The sequence below is a fragment of the Lepus europaeus genome, chromosome 5 (genome assembly GCF_033115175.1).
Source record: "Lepus europaeus isolate LE1 chromosome 5, mLepTim1.pri, whole genome shotgun sequence".
NCBI lineage: Eukaryota > Metazoa > Chordata > Mammalia > Lagomorpha > Leporidae > Lepus > Lepus europaeus.
The window spans coordinates 17,870,159-17,889,566 of record NC_084831.1 but is presented as its reverse complement, the minus strand read 5'-3'; the positions used below and the strand labels follow the sequence as shown (position 1 = coordinate 17,889,566).

Below are 19,408 nucleotides of genomic sequence, written 5' to 3'. Positions count from 1 at the left end.
TGTATCCATGAAAAATATAAAATGTTACGTATATATACAATATATATTTATATATATAACATAAATGAAAATTGTAAATAAGAAATGTGTACAACAGTGAGTGGGGAGGGCAGTAAATCTACACAGTGGTCCCTTGGTTCCAATCAGCTCCATTATTTACATCTTGCATTGAGAAAGTCAGGAAGAAAGAGACTGTTTCCAGAGTGTCTTTTGAAAGTCATGTGCACTGAAAAGAGTTTTCAAGTTAACCAGCCCAAGGGTGGGAAATCCTTGGTCTGAAGATGACAGGAAGATCCGGAGTAGGAGCTGTGCCCGAATGGAGCCAGCTGGCGTTATGCTGTAGCGGTGAGGGTGGGCACCCACGGACCGCTGCAGCAAAGCATTTTGGGAGGAGGAGTCTGCAGGGCGGCCGCTGACGGAGATGGCGCCGTCTCAGGTGGGCAGGATGTTCAGGGAGCGGATTCAAGCACGCACTGGGGGGTCGGACCGGAACACTGCCAAGGTCCCTTCCTGGCCTTGACATCTGTGATTGGAGACTCGAGGGCCTCTTCCCTCGGGGAAGGCATTCAAGTACCAGCACTGAGGCACGTGCAGAGGTTGTGTGTGGCGAGGGGCGGCTTCCCAGCAGGCTCCTGGCCGGGAGCCTGCACCCAGGGGCCCGAGGGGTCACAGCTCCTTGAGGATGACCTGGATCTTGCCGTCCAGCTCCCCCAAGTCCAGGAGGAAGGCGACGTGGTTGCTGTAATGCTGGATGATGTTGTTGTCCATGTTGACCAAGATTCTGGAAGACAGGAGCAGACGCGGCTGGAGCACGGCAGTGCCTCTTCCCCTGCTTACAGACCCTCTGCGTGACGAGGACCAGGGGATGCCTGCTTCCCCACGGGCACCTCACAAACTCTCCCTGCAAGGTGGCACCCAGAGACGCCCCGACAGGGTCCTCGGTGTCACAGCGGCTGGGGCACAGCCAGGCACCAGGCAGAGGCGGGAGAGATGCAGCACTCCCCGAGTCACACACAGAGCTCAAGTCCAGGAGGTGTGGTGGTTTGGGTTCAGCTGCAGGCTACCCTGTGTCACTGGGGTGTGTCTTTCTGAGCCAGAGGCAGGTGTCACACCAGCCCCCTCCCAGGTCCATCTCCAGGAAGCTGAGATCTCACGGCCGGGGTCATACGATAGACTCAAGGGGCTGGGCTCCCTGTCTCCTCCCACTCTCTGGGCAAGGACTTGGGCCAACGGGGGGGGGGGGGGGGAGAGACTCAACCTCCTGCAAGGTGTCAAAGCCACAGCTCCGGTCAAAGGGCTCCTCTCTAGAAGCTGCCTCCCCGAGGAAGGACCCGCTGAGACAGGAGCTGAGCGGGTCACATCAGCCTTCTGGCTCCTGCCCTGGAGTTGGGCCTGTGTGCCCCCCCATCCACCCTGCATCCCTCATGCATCCCTGACCCAGCCACCTGCCCACCTGGCCTTTGCCCATTCACTCCCCTGGCATTTGCTGAGGCCTTTCCCTGGGCAGGTGGGGCCTTGCTCCGGAACCGAGGGCAGTGCAGCCAGGAGTGAGATCGAGATCCCACCCCCCCAGCTTAGAGTCTGTAGGGACCGGGGCATTCAGGCCTCAGAACTGTGCTCCAGCCCACAGATGGGGAAGCCGAGGTTCAGAGGGGCAGAGTCGTTTGCCCAAGGTCACACAGTAGACGGCAGAGCTGAGATTCGATCCCAGTCCTTGGCCTCTTTCGGCTAAATCGATTTTTTGGAAGGAAGCAGCACACAAAGCCTTATGAACACAGGTCAGGGAGCGGCAGAGGGAAGGCGGGGGGGGGGGGGTGGTGGTGGTGGTGGTGCAGGGGAGGGGAAGCTGAGATAAGGGTGGGACTGTCAGTGAGTGGGCAGGGGTGCGGGCAGGGGCAGGACCGCTGTGAATGGGCAGGGGTGAGGGCAGAGGTCTGCTTTCAGAGACACCCCACAGGGGTGGGGGCAGTGGAGACTGCCACGAGCCCGAATCCATGGCCTGTGTCCGTCCAAGCGGCTGCTGCTTCCAGGAGGACGCTCCAGGCCAGGGCTCCTGGGGCCCGAGTGCTGGCTGCCAATGTGAGATTACAGGGTCCCCTTTGCTGGGGTGCTGCATTTCAGAGAGCTCTATCCGGGGGCTGGCGACAGACCAGGTCTGGGGAGGGGGCCACTTTGGCAACATCGGGGTTGTTTCACTCGGCTGTTTCCTCCACCCTGGGAGCCCCGGGGTGCCAGGCAGCATGGAAGCACCCTGCGTGCACTGACTTGTAAGCCGGCTCCCTCCCACACCCACTAGACTCTCATGCTGCACCTGCGCAGAGAGGATCCCAGCTGGGCCTGCCCCGCCCCCGCCCCCCCCCCCCCCCCGGAGGTCAGTGACTGCTGGGCCCTGGGAGGCAGGGGCTTGCCAGGAAGCGCTGTCACCCACTGCATGCGGGCCTCTTGTCACTTCCCAGCTCCTAGCTGTCTTCTGCCCTGGGTCACGTTAAACCCCTGGCCTGCTGCCAGCGAAAACAATGTATTTGTTAATCTTTGCAGCACTCACTGGTGCTTGCAAAGCTGATTCTATCTTCTTTGTCCACAGCACTTTCGGGGGGGGGGGGGGGGGAGGGGGTTGGGAAAGTAAACCAGTCCACTGCTCAGAATGTCCCCGTTCCCACAGGAGGACCCCAAGGGAGGCAGAGGGCACACCTGGCCTCCCCCTCCTGAGAGGTTTTGGGGGAAATATTCTCATCCAGGCATTGCTGTCGGTCCTAAGCCTGAGATCTGCATGGTGGGGAGGGGTGTGTGTGTGTGTGGGGGGGAGCAGTGCCTCTGCAGGGCCACTGAGTGACGCCCTGGGCAGTGTCCGAGGACCGAGCAGGGAACAAGGTAAAGTGGTGCTCACTCAGGCTTCGGCTGGCCGGGATTCCTTCTGCCGGTTACTAACTCATGACCTTGTACATGACTCCTGTGGAGCTCAAGGGCAGGGAGTGCTGCCCTCACGCTGCTGCTGTCACTGGGAGCGGCGACGTAAGCAGCTGCTGGGGACGCGCCAGTGGGGCTGGAGGCACCTGCGTGCCTTCCCCCAAGCCCACGAAGGCTTGTGCTGCCCTCCTGCCATCCGCTAGCCTTCCCGGGGAAGCTGGCCCACATGGGGCTGGAGCGGGGGTGAGGAGCTGGGCTTGTCCAGGCAGAGCCGAGCCTGCCCTGGGCCACCGAGTGGATTGTGCTCCAGAGAGTGGACAGGACCCAGTCTGAAACCGAAACTTGGAGGGGAAAACATACAAGAGAAACCGTAGCCACCGAGCCAACCCATGCCAGTTGGATCCCCTCCCAGAGACAGCGGGGACACCTCCCGCCGCCCACCTTCCCCGCCAGGCTGCATGGGAACCCCAGAACAGAGAGGGAGCCACTGAGCCAAATCCTGCCTTTTCAACGTCTGCTAAAAAGCCAAGCCCACAGACGACAGCCAAGGCAATGCACACGAGCACCTTCGGGGGCTGCTCCAAGAGCAGCTGAGTGACACTGTCCCCACGTCCTCTCTGCTGGGGGTCTTCCCCAAGGCCGTGGTCCTGGATCCTCTGCAGGGAGTGACAGTGACAATTCCTCTCTGCCTGGGGCCCCCATGCCAGCCTGCCGAAGTGACCTGGCCAGGGAGGGCTGCAGGGGCCCCACTCACTGGCACTGGCCAGGGGACTGTGGCCTGGGAGGACAGTCACATGTGATGGGGTCTCCTGGGCAGACGGCAAAGGGGGCACCCACGGGAGGTAGCCAGGTCCTGCCGCCCCTGGAGCACACAGCTCTACTCTTTTTCTTGGTCCAGCCTGAAGGGAGGAGGAGCTCGTGGGGCACCCCTCCGGCTGGGCCCCCAACCTCACCGCCCTTCAGCCCCATCAGTAGCCACGCCCTTCCGGCCCTGGCTCAGCCGTGACTGTGATCAGCTTTTCTGGGCCTTTCTGCTCCTTTGCTCCGCTGCTCCTGCCCCTGCCCCCACCCCACAACATTCACCTCTGAGCCTCAGTTTCCCCATCTGTAAAAGTGGGTAATGGTGTCGACCTCTTAGTGTGGCCATGAGGGTTCGCTGGGATACTCCTAGTACCTGACACACAGTAGGGTGTCAGGTGCATGGCAGCCACTGTAGTCACTGTCATCATGATCAAATGCCTTGGCTGTCCTGTGGCCCTGGGGCTTGGGCTGGGTCTTCTGGTACAACCCTCGCCCCCTGCTGCCTCTCTCCTGGTCCCACCCTTCCCAGCCGTGGTCCCTGTCTGGCCCCTGCAGCTGAGAGGTGACCAGTGGCTTGGCCAGATTAGGAGTTCTGCACGTCGATGCCTTGTCACCCCGGCCTCCCTAAGAGGGCCACATGGAACCGTCCTCAGCAGTGAGCAGCCAGTGGGCGGGGGCTGAGCTGGGCACTTACCCCCGCTTGCATTTCTTGTAGACTTTGTAAATGTTCTCTTCGGGGAACCCATACTTCTCAGAGATCTGGAAGAGAGGAGCAGGCGTCACTGCTGATATACATTCACGGTTTATCTCCTGACTACCAAAGTGAGAGACCAGGGGGCTTCAAAGAGATCCCACGAAATTCACTCCATTTTCCCACGAAGGTTTTGAAGCCTCCTTGAGCATCCACACTGTGGGAAATACCCTTAGGGGCCGTGACATTATCAGGAGCATCCGGCATCTCCCAGATTCTCCCTGAGCCCCAGGGCCACCACTCACCTGCAGGTGGCCTTGGGCAAATGACTGGCAGGGAGGCGATGCTGCCTCCCTCCTAGCTCCTGCATGCACCTGGAGCTCAGTGAGCAGCCGCTGTCGGCCATTGGGATGCCCCTTGCCCTGCCGGAGGAGGGGTGGCCCGAATGCTCCCCCCTTCTAGACAGGATTGTTAACCATGTGACGGGTGCATCTGCTGGCTCAGGCGGGATAAGCCATGCGCCCACGGCCTAGGACCCAGGTTAGCTGATGCCCTCACATCCCAAAGTGTTGGGGCTTATTCTGCAGATGAGGGAACCGCAGCTCCAAACCTGCCACGTGACCTGCGTGGGCTCGCACAGCCGGGATTGGCCTGCCTCTCCCCAGAGCTCAGAGGATTGTGTGGTCTGGGCTCCAGGTCCGCCACCCAGAGTTACAGAACTCTGAACAGGTCGCCTTACTTCTCGGTTACCTCGCTTCTAACAACGGGCACACAGGATACTGCAAGCCAGGTAAATGCCTCAGCCGAGGCCCGTGCCCTGGTCAGGGCTGGGAAAACATGATGTTGGGCAGGACTGGCTGCCTTGAAGCCGCGGTGAAGCCGGGGCTGTGGTCCCAGGAGATTGCTCTCTCTGGGCATTTTCAAAAGAGGATCAGGTTCAGGCCCTCAGTTGCCTTAACAGTGAGCCCTCCAGCCACAAAAATCCTTAGATATTTGGCTTAATGGCAAAGTGGCTGGAAGCTTCCAGGAAGATCTCACATGAGCTGAAGGAGGGACGGAAGGACTCCGACAATCACCTGAACAAACCATGCAAAGACAGCCTGGGCTATCCCCTAAAGGAAGTGAGCTCTCTGTCCCTGAGAGTATTCAAGCCAAGAGCAGCGGCAGAGGGTTCAAGCCCCAGATAGGAAGCTGACCCCTAAAGCCCAAAGATCCTGCATCTGCCCACAAGTGACAGTAGGTGCTCGTGGGCTCTCGTGGGCCCGGCTCCCTGAGGAGGATGTGGAGCGGAGCTGATGTAAGTGAAGAGGACGGCACAGGATGGGGCTGGGAGCCCGGGCTGCACTCCCAGCTCTCACGCTGAGCCCGGTCACCCGGCCTCTGGGGAGGTAGGGAGCTCCACGCTGCACCTGCTGTTTGGGCTGCTGAGGGCACGTGATGAGGCAGCAAGCCGGGCACCCAGTGGGCCTTCCCTGAAAGGTGGCTAAGGCAGCCGCGTGGCTCCTGTCCCCTCCCCCAGCCTGAGATCTTGGAACCATCTGGCTCTTCTTGGTGGTCTACCCTTGTGGTACTGCTGGCCCTCGCAGGGCCGAGTGTGCTCACTCCACAGCAGGGCTGTGAGCTGGCTGTGGGATTTGTTCAGGGCTGGGCTGCCTGTCCTGCTCTCTGGCAGTTTAGGGGCTGGGGGAGGGCTCTCTGCTCAGACCCGCCTTCAGCCACCGCAGCCCACACCCCCAGCCAACCGCAAACAGGAGGGAGGCCCCCTGGGAAGGGAAAAGAGTGTCCCTGGGCCTGGCCCTTTGGGTTTCATTCCCATTAAAACAGAAACAGGTCTGCAAAGCCAACAAAAGCCTGGCCTGTCAGACAGCAGCCATCAGATTAGGGAGGATTTATGGTGTGTGTGCCGCCCAGGGTGGAGCCGGGGTTCTGGCTGGGAGATAACATCAGGAGGCACAGCCCCCCAGCAGGACCCACAGCCACCACCCCCAGATGGGGTGGGACACGTAGGCCTCCCGAGAGCACCTTCCCCCCTGCCCCTTCCTGCGTGGGAAAGAGCAGGGGCCGGGGCCCAAGCGGGGTTCTGGCAGGGCGGGCAGGGGTCTCACCGCATTCCTCAGCCCCTTCAGGTCTGGGGTCTTCAACATGAGGGCATCAAACACCTCCTCGGTCTCTCTCCGGACGTAGAGCAGAACTGAAGACAAAGAGGCAGCTTTTAGGGGCCCTGGGGGTCTCGAGAAATGTGACTTTCATGTGGGATTCATTTCTGCAGAGCTGGGAAGCCCACACCCCTACTGAGACTGCCCTGGGCTTGGCGGGTTTGAACCCCTGCTCTGCTGCCCGTCAGCCGGGTGACCGTGGAGAGCAGCGTCACCCAGCCCCACTGTGTTTGTGCCACTCTGTCGCCGAGCTGTGGGGGAGCTAGTGACAACCCCAGGCAGCACCAGCACAGCGCAAAGCTCAGGCCATGGAAGCCATGAGCTTGTGACCTTAGCCACTGGCTGGTTTCTTTCTGATTGTCAGAGACAGTCCCCAGAGGTTTAGGCTTGTCCCGTGCAGTCCCAGGAAGCGGTGGATTCAGAGTGTCCGAGCCAGAAAGCCAGACCTCAGAGCCCCCTCCCCGCTCACGCCGCCACTAGAGAGAGCGTGAGGGCCTTGCTGTGTGCAGGGAGACGGCTGCCCGCACCTGCTGCCCCTGGATGTCCCCATCCGACAGGGCCAAAGCTGGCAGAAGCCCTCCAGCCCTGGGGCAGTTCCTGCAGGCACCCCAGGCGCTCTCACACCAGGGCTAGGCCCAAACCTGCCCTCCCCCTCGGCCAGTCCTGCCCCCTGGGCCAGCACCAGGGCTTCAGCGAGGGCTGGGCCGGGTGCTGGGAGCACACGGGGATGCGCGGCTACCTCTCTGGAGGTCATCTTCCTTGGCCTGCTTGGAGGGCAGGGGCTCAAAGTCGTCGGGAAAAGGCGAGCAGGGGCGTTTCAGAGGCAACCTGTGGGGACAGCGAGGGGCAGCTCGTGAGGACCCCGCTGGGCCTTTGGGGGCCCTGGAGTAGGGACGGCCACATGAGCACGGGCACAGAGCAGCAGTGGCGAGACCACGGCCCACGTAGTTCGGTCTGGCGTTGGACTGCCTGGGTTCAAATCCCAGCCCTGCCACACACTGGCAGGCTCAAGTGACCCCATCTGTAAAGTGGGGCTGATGACAGAGTCGCAACAGGCAGATGTCCCAAAGTGTCGTGAGGCTAAGGAGATCACGCACACTGCTCTCACACTGTGTGTGGCACACAGTAGGGCCTCAACAAAGGTCGCCTCGTCACCAGTGCTGGTGCTCTGTCTTGAAAGAATCAGGTCGGTGGGCAGAGGAAGCACCATGGGTTTGGAGTCAGGCAGATGCCTTCCGGTCCTGCCTCTGCTACTGAGGAGCCGTGCCGCTGCGGGCAAGGCATTGCATCTCTGCCTCTGACCGACGTGGAGTAGTGAGGGGCCGCTGGGGGCATGGAGACTGTGGCTGACCCAGAGAAGGACTCAGAGCCATGGGGCACCGGCCCCTCCTGCTGGGGGCAAGGGAGGAGCTTGGGTGGGCCTAGGTCCCCCAGCACGGCTTGGCTCCTGCTCCCTGATTCTGCACGCCCGTCTCCCAGGCGCTTGCTGTCTCTTTTTACAAGCAGGTGTCTCGCCAGAGATTCGCCAACTTTCCACATAAAACAAACCCATAAAAACCCAGGCAGCTTTGGGGGGCAGAGGAGGGGGAGCATGCATGGAGCTTGGGGGCGGGGGACAGCGTCTCCAGGCTTCTTCCTCTGGCCCCAGGCCCTGACTTGGGGGTAGCAGAGGGGAAGGTGGGCAGGGGTAGGGCGAGCAACACAAGGGGCCTGGGTGCTTCTCTCCCTACCTGTTAGAGCCACTGTGTCCTGCCGAGGGGACCGCCTGCAACAGAGAGAGAGAGCATGTCCATGGCAGGCAGGGTGCTGAGAGGGGCCCGCAGAGGCTGCAGGCTTCAGGGGGGAACCTATTTGGGGGGCAGGGGGAGGAAGCTGTTTCAAGGCCTTTCTAGCTCAGCTGAGTCCCCTAAGGGAGCTGGGATCCTGGGTTGGAAGGAATCATCCAGCCCAAGCTGATGAGTCAAGGACTCAACAAACACGCGGGACGCGCAGGAGACACGGGCAGTGCAGGGGCCCTGGCCCGACGGCTGGGCACCGCCCCAGTCCTGGGCTGGCAGGGGACAGGCCGCCCTTTAGAGCACTGGCCTTCCGAGCGCTGTGTGGGGCGCAGTCATCGCCCAGTGCTGGGAGGCAGGCGGGCAGGTGGCGAGTGAATGCCCCTCGGGGGCTTTCAGGTGCAGGGACTGGTCCTGCCCTCCCTCGCCCAGTGCAGCTGTCAGCCTGGCCACAGTTGCCCTGATCCTAATCCACCTCTTGTCCTAAATCAGTACACTGGACACATCTCGGACCCAGGCCGATCTCTCCCACCAAGCCGGTAGTGGGCGGGGCCGTCAGGGGAAGGACACGGTGATCCTGTGTGCCACAGAGGCATACGGGGCTCAAGCTACAGGGCCCCGCCTCTGCTGCTGGCGCAGGTGACCCTGTCCGTCCGGAAAGGGCTGGCCTCAGAGGAGTGAGATGGCAGCCCAGGGCTCGGCTGGCCAGCTGTGGCCTAGCAGGTGCTCAGCGATCCCCTGTCCACCTTGAGAGGCACAGGAAGGGTGGGCGTTGTGGCATAATGGGTTATGCTACTGCCTGGGACACCTGCATCCCACCTCAGCGCACTGGTTCAAGACCTGCTACTCTGCTTCCAGCCCCTGCTATTGCTCCTGGGAAGGCAGCAGGTGATGGCACAAGTACTTGGGGTCCTGCCCCCAGGAGGGAGACCTGGATAGAGCTCCTGGTTCCTGGCTTCGGCCCAGCTCAGCCCTGGCTGCTGTGGCCATTTTGGGAGTGAACCAGCAGGTGGAAAATCAATCTCTCTCTCTCTCTCTCCTCATATCTTTTCTCTTTGTCGCTCTGTCTTTAAAATAAATATTTAGATAGAGAGAGGGAACAGTGGCAGTGAGGGCTGGGGACGCTGAAGCCAGGTGCTGGGTCGGAATCTTGGCTCTGCTGCATCCTAACTGTGGAATCTCGAAAGGTCCCCTGAGCTCTGCACTTCCACCTGCGGCCCACAGCTCCGGCCCGGGCTGCAGGAGGGTTCAGGAAGGTGCCCGAGAGGTCCCCTGAGCTCTGCACTTCCACCTGCGGCCCACAGCTCCGGCCCGGGCTGCAGGAGGGTTCAGGAAGGTGCCCGAGAGGTCCCCTGAGCTCTGCACTTCCACCTGCGGCCCACAGCTCCGGCCCGGGCTGCAGGAGGGTTCAGGAAGGTGCCCAGAAGGGCCCAGGGCCGCAGGTGTGGCCGCGACAGGCATTGCTCCCCAGCTTCCATGCAGCTGTCCTTGGACTGGGGCTCAGGTGTCAGAAGCCTCGGTGCCTGCCCCGGGCACGAGTGGCTCAACAGTTACTGGTCCATTCCCTCATCCACATTCCTCCCTGTGAGGGAACGGCTCTGGAAGTCACGTGATCATGGGTAGGGTGGTTTTTTTTTTTTTTTTTTTTTTTAAATCCGCTGGGATTCATCAAGGTGTTTTGATTCTGATTCTTAGAACAGCTCCCAAACGCCTAACATGCGCTGTGCTGCTGAGTAGGGGACTGTCCCCTCCGGCCTGTGCCCTCTCGGAGCCCCTGGCCCGGCCCTGCCCGGGGCCCTCACCCCTCCGGGGCGTTGCAAGCTGGAGAAGTGCACGTTGGGGATGAACAGCACCGGCGGGGTCTCCAGGTCAGCCTCAGGCCGCAGGTAGGTGGTCTCGTTGCCCCTGAAGCCGGACAGCAGGCAGCCTTTGATACCTGCTGGGGAGAGGCAGCCATGAGTCCCGGGGCCCCTCCATCAGGCCCCCAGCCACCCCCCAAGCCCCACCAGGCCCTCTGATCCCCACTGACCACTGTTGCTGGAGTCGGGGCATTTGACCTTCCTCCGGAACTGCTTCCGCTCGTCGTCTCGCATCTTCCTTTCGGCTCCCTGCGGGGACAGGGAAGGGTTCGTCCTGGGCCTCGAGGGCCGCAGGCTACGCTCACTGCTGCCACTTTGCACCTGCGATCCGGGCCAGGCTTCTGGGCCTGCTTTTTCCCAGAGCAAAACCAAGAAGTGGGAAGGCAGCAGCCCAGGCTATGGTCAGCACAAGCACAGAGAGAGAGAGAGAGAGAGAGAGATCTTTAGGAAGAGACAAGAGACACAGAAACACACAGAGACAGAGAAATGGAGAGGGCAGGAAACAGACGGCACAGCCAGCGTGGCTGGGAGGACGTGCGAGCCAGCACCTGGCCCCTCCCCGCTGGGGCCCAGCCACCTTGTCACAGAAGATCTTGATCTGGCAGACGGCGCGGTGCACCAGGCGTTCGGAGCCCGGGCCGCAGTCGTAGGTGTCGATCTGCAGGTTCAAGGGGACGCCCTTGACCCCCTTCTGCGAGGAGAAGTCTGTGCTCAGGCAGTTGACGCCGATAAACACCTGGGGACGGGGCGGGGAGAGGGGAGCGGGTGGGTGGGCTGCCCAGGTCGCTGGCCCTGTCTACTGAGCCGATCCTTCTGTATGCCTGGTGGGCACCCATAAGCCTCCCAGGCAAACAGCTCGGCCCCCTTTAACAGATGGGGAAACTGAGGCTCAGGATGGCGGCGGGGGGGGGGTAACAGGCAGTGTGGGGTGGAATTGGGGTTCGCACACAGACTCAAAGTCCAGGCTCCAGCTCGCAGGAGACTGCCAGGGCAGCCCAGTGCCTCCGGGCCCTGGGAGGGATGCTAAGGTCCCTCGAGATATCAAATCCACGCATCATTTTTTCTGCAACTCAGAGCTCGGAGGTAGAGAGGAGTCAAGTTCCCCTTCCTGCAGCTCAGGAAGACCAGTTCCCTGCTGGCCCAGGGGAACCCAGGATGGGACCAAGCTCCCTCCGCCCCTGATCACCAGTTACCACGGACCCTCCCGTGAGGGGCTCTGTCAGCTGCAGAGGAGGGCACCTCCCACCCTGCCCCCAGTCACCCCCAGTTCCCAGGGAAAGAGGCTCAGCAGGCTGCCAATGATGGAGCCTGGATGTGGGGCCGCTGAGACCTGGGTGGGGGCAGGGCTCTGCTCTGTGGCTTTGGACGGCTCCTGAAACCCCCCTGAATCTCAATTTCTATCTCTGCAACATGGGGTTAACGGAGCCCATTTTGCGTGGCGTGGCTGCCAGGGTGTGTCCAGTGCTGAGTGTGCCTGGCGCGTGGCAGTTGCTTGATTAGTTGTGACTGCAGAGAGAGGGATGGCCGGAAGTCCTACCCCCATGCCTTTCTGATGGTCGCGGGGGTCAGTCTTGGCGGGGCAAGCCCCAACGGGGTCACCAAGTGATCTGCCACCCCCCATGTGGGGCTCAGGGCCAGACCCCACCCCAGGCTGCCTCTTGTTCTTTGTGGCTTTTCCCTTGGGAATGGTGGTGGGGGCGGGGATGGGGTGTCCAGACAGACGCCCTTCCTCCCGGGCTGCGGGGAGCAGACCCCCCACCCAGCGCGTGCTGGTCATACCTCCCCCTCTGCCGGCTCAGCGCTAATGCAGCACCCCCCCACCCCCCCCACCCCACCCCCCGCCTTGCACCTGAGACAGACCCCGCCTGGGGGCTTTAAGAGGCTGTGAGAAAATCCCCACCGAAACCCCCTCTCCCTTCCCACGAAACTCTCCCCACCTCCCTCTGGGGACCGGGCCACTCCTCCCTCCAGCCCTGGCAGCTGTTTGGAGAGTGCTAACCCCTGGCCTCTGTGCCTCCAGGCAGGGGGGAGGCAGGGCTGTCTTAGGCATTTGTTCTCTGGGGCCAGCTGGGGTGGGTGAGAGGGGCCCTGTCCCAGAGGAGAGGAACAGGCCCAAGGTCGCTCAGCCCCGACTCCCACACCACTGCCCTTCCCACCGTGCCAGCTTCCAATCAGAAAACACAGCGAGGCCAGGAGCAGACACAAGGTCCTGGCCGGGCTCAGGCACGGAGGCGGGAAGAGCCTTAACCGCCGGCACAACAGAACCCCAGGGCTCATCTCTCAGGCCGCTCTGGTGGGCCCGGGCCCGGTCCGGTCCCTGGCCGATGGGTGATCTCCCGGAACCCTCACCAGCCTCACCTGATGCTGGGCGCCACGACTACACTCCCATTTGACGGCCTAGAAGACCGAGGCTCAGAGGGGCTAAGGTACGGGTCAAAGTCCCAGGTGGAGACACAGCCCACCGGGATCCACCCCTCAGAGTACAGGCCATGATCTGGAGGCGGCCAAACCTTCTCCCAGGCGGGGACCCCTCACCGTCCCGCCGGCACTGACCTTGGCCTCCTCGTACACGTTCCACACGAATGACAGCGCGTTGTAGGCCACCTCCTCGATGTGCTGCACCGTGTTACAGTTCTCTTTGCAGTCAGCTGAAAGCGCCGGAGGCGGGAGTCGGCCGGGGGGTTCAGGAACCCAGCCTCTCGCGTCAGTGTCAGGGGCCGGCATCCCCGTCCCCCCACCACCCGGGAGCTCAGAGAGGACAGCTCCAGCCCGGGCGCAGATCGCCAACCTGGAGCCCGAGGCCTCTGGGCTTGGGAGGGAGCGAGGGCCAAGGGCGGGGACAGGCGCTCACCCACGTCGATGACCCGCTGCTTGGCAGTGGGCTGCCGGGAATGCCAGTGCTTCCAGAACCGCAGCTGCTCCACTGGCACCTTCTCGTTGTCAAAGACGACCATCACCACGCTCTGCGAGCACGGGTCACTGTCACCCCCGCGTCAGGAGGCCAGGCGGTCCCCATTCCTTCCCAGCCCTTCGCCTCAGTTTCCCCCACCCCATCTCAAACAGCCCCTCTCTGGGGTTGCTCGTGGGTCCAATCAGCAGGTGTCTTGCCTGCTCCATGCCTTCCTGCAATGCCCCAGGAGATGCCTTCCCACAATGCCCCAGGGTCATGCCTTTCCACAATGGCCCAGGGTCATGCCTTCCCACAATGCCCTGTGACAAGTCTTTCCACAATGCCCTAGGGCCATGTCTTCCCACAATGCCCCAGGAGATGCCTTCCCACGATGCCCCAGGGCCAACGCACCTTAACTTTGTTGGAAGACAAGGCCAGGCCTTTGCCGCCAGCTGGGGTGCGCAGGGTGACTGGGTAGAACTGGCCCTTGTTGAGGTAGGCCATGGGCGACTCGCCTGACTTGATGTGGATGGCTTTGGGGGAGCCCAGGGTGTACTCGAAGTCACTGCGGGGAGGCGGGAGGGAATGATGGGGCAGGGAGCCTGGGTATCTGCCGCGGCCCTGCCGTGTGGCCAGGTGAGCCGCCCAACTTCCCTGGGGCTGGGTGAGCCACCCGACTTCCCAGGGCCTGGTGCCCCATGCTGGAGGTTCTGTTTAATGGCTTTGCTGAGCCACAGTCTTGTGGGCAAGGAGGGTCCAGTGAAAAGTGGACCCCACTGTGGGGTGACAAAGCCACGGCAGAGACTGAGGGCCTGGAACAGGAAGCCGGGCTCTGAGTGCCGTCCCGGCTGGGTGAGCAATCTCTGCTTTACTGCCTTCCCCCCTCCATCCGTGGGTTGTGCTGCCACGCTCTGTGGACAGCGTGACTGTGTGTGTGTGTGCACGCATGCGCATGGGGGGTGCTCTCTCTGAGACCCCTGCCCGCTGCCAGCTGACCAAGGGCCCAGAGGAGCCAAGTTACCTCTTGAGGCCAGGATAGTCCTCAGGACATGACGGTTCCGGGGATGTTTTCAGGATGTCTGGGAAGAGCAGTGACTGCAGAGAAACACAGTCCCCAAGGAGTAAGTGACCACAATTCAGGCCACAGAGGCTTCAGCCCAGGGCTGTGCATACAGGTGTGTAGGTTGGGCAGTACACAATCCAGGCAACTGTACATGGCAGCCCTGACCCAGCCCTAGCACTCTCTACCAGATTCCAAAGCTCTGCCTTTCTCACTAGCTTCTATACTTCTGGACATGCATGTATCGATCTGGGGACGCCGGGAGGGGTACCAGATGGGGTCTCACCTCCTGCGGGTCATCCTTGAAGGTGCTATCTGGCTGCCAGCGCTGCGTGGGTGGCACCCCGTGAATGCTCTCAAACAAGGTGCTGAGGGAGCCGTTATCATACATGTCGCTGGTGGGCAGCAGGTAGCTGTCCACAGAGCCCTCCAGCTTGCTGGGGCCCGGGGGCAGGGGCGCGGCCTTGCCCGGGCTGGGCACAGCCCCCTCCAGGCTCATCAGGTTGTTTTTCTTGAGCAGATCCTGGTGCTCCGGGGTCCCGGACACGTTCTCTGTCAGGAACTTCATGAGGTGGGTGGGGCTCTCGAGGGGCGCGAGGTCCGTCTCATACTCCATGCCGTGGTAGTACCTGGGGGCAGAGGGGAGGCGCTGAGCCAGCACTGGGCTGGGGGGTGACCATCACGCCATCACACCGACCTGCCCTGAGCCAACCTAACGGTCAGGTCCCCCCCAGCGGCCGGCCAACATGTCCAGGGACGCCCAGGAGGAGGGTGGCAGGAGGGATACTGAGGCAGAGAGGGCCAAGCCCCTGCCTGTAGCCCCAGCATCCATGCCAGGGTGCCTGGCAGCACCCTGGCTGCTCCACTTCCCATCCAGCTCCCTGCTAATGCACCTGGGAGAGCAGCAGAGGATGGCTGGATCCCGGCCACCCGCATGGGAGATCTGGATGGAGATCTGGCCCAGCCCTGGCTGTTGTGGTCATTTGGCGAGTGAGCCAGTGGCTGGGAGATCTCTTGCTCTCTGTCTGTCTGTCTGTCTCTCCCTCTCTTTCTCTTTCAAACAAATTTTCTAAGTCTTTAAAGAGAGACAAGCTGGAACCAGGCAACCTCTGTGTTACCCATTATAATGCTTATAATTTAAAAACCTGAAGGTTTAATCATTAATCTCTTGGCCAGAGTCCAGGGTCCCCACTCCTCAACAGCTGTGCTGAGTCATGCCGTGGCCGGGGGCGTGAGGCCGTGCATGTCCATAGGAGCACTTCATGCACGTTTAGAGAAAGGTCTGACAGGGCTCGCCCCAGAGCGCAGGCGGGGTCGGGGAGATGGCAGGAGACCTCACTCTCCACTGCATTGGGTTCTACAGCGTCTCTGTTTCCCCAGAAACAGGGCTTGCTTTCCCCATCGGGGGAGTTCATAGCATTTTAAGTCCTCGGCTTTGAGATGGGCGCTTGTGCGGCAAGCAGGGGATGGCAGTGGCCGGAGCCAGGCACACTGCCACTGGCTCGGGTGAGGAGCTGCGACGCCCGCCTTGGTGCCATGGCTTTTCTAGAAGGCGGGCAGACAGGGGCCCAGAGGGCTTCTCAGCAGAGGCCCCGGGGTCATTTTCAAGGGGACAGCTGATTGATTGGCAGGGAAGGAGAAAGAGGGCAGGTTCCTTTCAGTGCCATGAGCATGGGTGGCCTGGGGCACCAATGCCGGGTGGAGCCCCGGGGGCGGGGGAGAAGTGCAGGAACCCATGTGTTCCTCCCAAGCCCAGGTGCCCCCTCCTTGAGAGGCCACAGGCAGGGGGGCTTCTCCACTGCTAGTTTTGAGGTTTGCGTTCAGTAAGCACCAGCCCGCGTGGCCTCTGGTGTGTGTGTGTATGTGTGTGTGTGTGTGTGCATGCAAGCAAGCATGCACCCATGCACGTACACACATGTGTGCACACACACACGTGTTGAAACAGTTTTATGAAGAGTTCCACATGCCCCCGGCTCCTCTGCCCCGGCCCCTTCAAAACTACTCAAAAGTCTCTTCTACAATTGCTCTGGCACAACGACAGCCATCGTCCAGGCTCCACTGTGTTCACTTTTTTTTCTCTTCTGATTGTAAAAGAAAGATTAACAGTGCCTAAGATATTGTGAACCCCAGACCCTGCCCCGAGGCCGCCGGCTAAATGAGCCCTGTGTTACAGGGGTGGGAGCAGGAGGAGCAGGTGCGGCCTCACCTCTTCCCCTGGTCGTTGCGGCCACCGGTGCTGGAGGACAGGATCCGTTTGTCCTTGGGACCCTGAAAGGAAAGCACGGAGAGCATGGACTAAGACCTGCTGCCAGGGGCCTCGCCCGCCTCCTGCGGCCCGGGCTGGGCAGTGGCGCCGCTCTGGGCCCAGGGAGAAAACCCACCGGCCCTTCCAGGAGCCCTGGAGCCCCAGGCTGAGCAGTGGGAGGCAGCACACAGGGAGGGGGCGCAGGCCCGGGGTGGGGTGAGGGAGGCTGGGAGCGGGCACCGGCCGTGCTGAGTGACCTCCCGAGGCTCACTTTCGTCATTCGACAGATGAGGGAGTAAAATCCCTACGTTATGAAGATCTATTAATAAAAGCACACGTCTGAGGAGTGCTGCCTGTCTCCAGCCTTGTGACCCCGACCTCTGTTTGCTAATTTACTTCCGCACCCGCTGGGAGGAACCGGAGCCGCCACCCCGAGTGCTGGGTAGCGTGGACTCTCAGTCCGGCTTCTTGATTTTCGCCGCCCCCAACGGAGAATGTGGGAAGGCGGCTGGCCTGGCACCGGGCAGTCCGTTAGAGATGGGGCCTAAGCTGAAGTGTGCAGGACCAGGACCCCAGCCGCCAGCCGGGTGTGGTCTCCACACCACCACGCCACCATGCCACGTCCTCACTCCCCACAGGGCTGCTGTGGAAGGCTAGAACAGGTGCCGCTGCCCAAGACCCCATGCTGAACTAAAGCCAGGACCCACGTTGCCTCCAGGGCCTGTCCCCACCATTCCAGCCCTGGGGAAGGCCTCTTGCCCAGGGAGATGGTTCTGGATCTTACAGTTCAATCGAGAACTGTAAACCCCAAGCCGAGGTTTGAGCCCCACCCTGGAATTCCGGCTGCTACCCCATCCCATGCTGAAACAGTCATTGGAATCCCTCTTCCATCGGGGTGAGTACTAGCAGGACAGGACTAGTGGGCTGGGGACGAAGGGGGAGGGGAATCTACCAGGGTACTCCAGGGTGAGAACCCCAGGCAGAGAGAAAGAGTGAGTTAGGGGTCTTCCCCTACCCTTTGTTGGCCTCTGAATTTGAGGCAGGGTGGTAAAATACTTCTTGGCCCAGTGCGTTTGAGGGTTTATTTGTAAGTTGGCTTTAAATCTTCAAGGTGGGAGCCAGAGAGCTCATCCATCAGCTCAGCCATCAGCTATTCATGCCCCCAAGGCCATTGCCAAGTGCAGGGTGGTCTCTTGGAGCAGTCACCCAGTAGGGATAGCCAGTTAGTTTGTTGCCTTGTGACAACTCAGATACATGGGTAGGAGCTGCCAGAGTACTGGACTGACAAAGATCATGTAGCCTCCTGCATCCTCAGTGAGACTGCAGGCAGTAATCCATTAGCAATGTCTGGCACAGGCATTGGAGGGGGTTAGGGTGCTGGGTCATGTGTGCTGCATATTTATGACTGCCTACTGAAACAAGCCCCACCGATCAGATATGCGAGGGCCTAATTCTGGTTCTCGGAAGCCCCCCGTTTCCCAGCGTCAAGGCCAAGGTCCTGGAAACGATTACAGAGCTGTCAGGAAATGTTCCAGCGCTCACAGTGGTGTGAGCTGCAGAGAGCGGGCCTTGGGAAGGGCCCCAAAGGAAGAGCCGGGCTAAAGGACAGGAAGGTTCCAGGTGGGGCAGAATAGGAAAGTGGGCATGACAGGGGAGCTGCCATGACCCAAGGGAGGATCAGAAAGAAGAGGGTGAATGCACTCACCCCACGTGTGTGTGCACCCGGGGGGCAGCTGGGTGGGGTGCTGGGGACTGGTGCCTGCCGGGAAGAGACAGAGCAATGGATATGCAAAGAGCCAGTTTCCAAGGATGTAGTCAAAGATGATGGTGGTGTGTGTTCAGGGTGCCCAGAGGGGGCTCAGAATGGGAGACCCACGAAAGCCTGGTGAACGCACGCCTAAGACCCAAAGCTGAGAGTGGCGAGCAGCCAGGACGGGGAAGGAGCTGGGCAGATGGAGAATGTGAGGGCTGGGGGGCGGGGGTCACGGAGGCTGCCGAGCTGCTGGGTGGCACACGCACCATGTAGTAATCGTAGAGGAAGCTCAGGGCGGCGACGCTGTCATCGTCCCCGTTGACCCGCATCATGGCCTTGGTGGCGGCCGTCAGGGGGTTTTCCAGGTACGTCTTCCAGGCCTCATCCTCACTGGTGTAGGGAAACTTCTGGAAGTTGACTGGGTCGTTCTTCAGCAGCCGCACAGACCTGAAACTGCAGCCAGGGAGGAGGGTCAAGTTCAGGCTGTCCCGGAAGGAGGCCCACGGGTGGCCGACGCCCAGGGAGTCAGGAGGTGCCGACTCGGAAACTTGAAACTTCTGCCACCATTAGGTGGCAGGGGGCAGTGGAGCTGGGTCCATGGCAAATGTCACCACAGAGAAGCTGTGGACGTGGGGCCGCAGCGCCATCCTATGGCACCGAGACTGTAGCCCCATGGAGTGGACTCAGGCAAAGGCTTCCCCGGTAGATACATATCCGAGGGGAATCAGGAGTAATTAGGAGCAGGAAGCGACAGTGAGGAGCTGCAGAGAATAAAACTGGGACATTGTTTCAAGTTGGGGATGACACAGAAGCCGCCGGTCACCTGCACCTGCACTCGGGGGACAGGCACGGGACAGAGGGTGCAGGGAGCGGAAGTCCTCGGGCAGAACCCGGTCTCGAGGAATGGGTTTCAGTCCAGCGTTCGCTGTACAGGGCCCCAGCAGCTGCTTGCTCAGAGGCGGGCTGCACATAGTGGAACAGGGGACCCTCAGCCCTGGGCAGTATTCCCATCGGAAATTGGTGGAGGGAGGGTCAGGGGTGGGGCCATGAGGCAGAACAGCCGTGAGGATGAGCCAGACAGTATCTTCTTGGAGCACCAGCTGCGTCCGGGGTGCTGAGCTGAGCCAGGTGAATTAGCATCTCACTGAATTCTCACAGCAGCCCTGTAAGACAGGTGCTTTCACTATTCCTGTTTTATAGCGGGGAACAGTGGGGCCGACGCTGTGGCTTAGCAGGTTGAGCCACCACCTGCAACGCCAGCATCCCATGTG

General features: G+C 61.2%; 1 protein-coding gene across 1 annotated transcript; it reads right to left on the bottom strand.

The window, feature by feature from the left end:
- Positions 1–666: 666 nt before the first annotated feature.
- GRHL3 (grainyhead like transcription factor 3) lies at positions 667–18,531 on the bottom strand. Its single transcript, XM_062193169.1, has 15 exons — positions 18,404–18,531; positions 16,346–16,407; positions 14,426–14,768; positions 14,101–14,174; positions 13,491–13,644; positions 13,041–13,152; positions 12,743–12,837; positions 10,767–10,925; positions 10,360–10,438; positions 10,133–10,266; positions 8,286–8,320; positions 7,295–7,383; positions 6,505–6,590; positions 4,403–4,467; positions 667–781 (listed from the first exon to the last, which is right to left on the bottom strand). Exons 1-15 carry the CDS (start codon positions 18,467–18,469, stop codon positions 667–669), a joined length of 1,668 nt encoding a protein of 555 aa, XP_062049153.1. The 5' UTR covers positions 18,470–18,531.
- Positions 18,532–19,408: the final 877 nt, after the last annotated feature.

Bases quoted from the DNA above. Each gene is read 5' to 3' on its own strand.
- GRHL3 (XM_062193169.1), bottom strand. From the start codon at position 18,469: ATGATGCGGGTCAACGGGGACGATGACAGCGTCGCCGCCCTGAGCTTC. The intron at 8,321-10,132 runs GTGAGGGCCCCG...TCTCTGTTGCAG, and splicing joins GCTTGCAACGCCCCGGAGGG to GCGGTCCCCTCGGCAGGACA. The intron at 7,384-8,285 runs GTAGGGAGAGAA...CTGTCCCCACAG, and splicing joins GGACACAGTGGCTCTAACAG to GTTGCCTCTGAAACGCCCCT.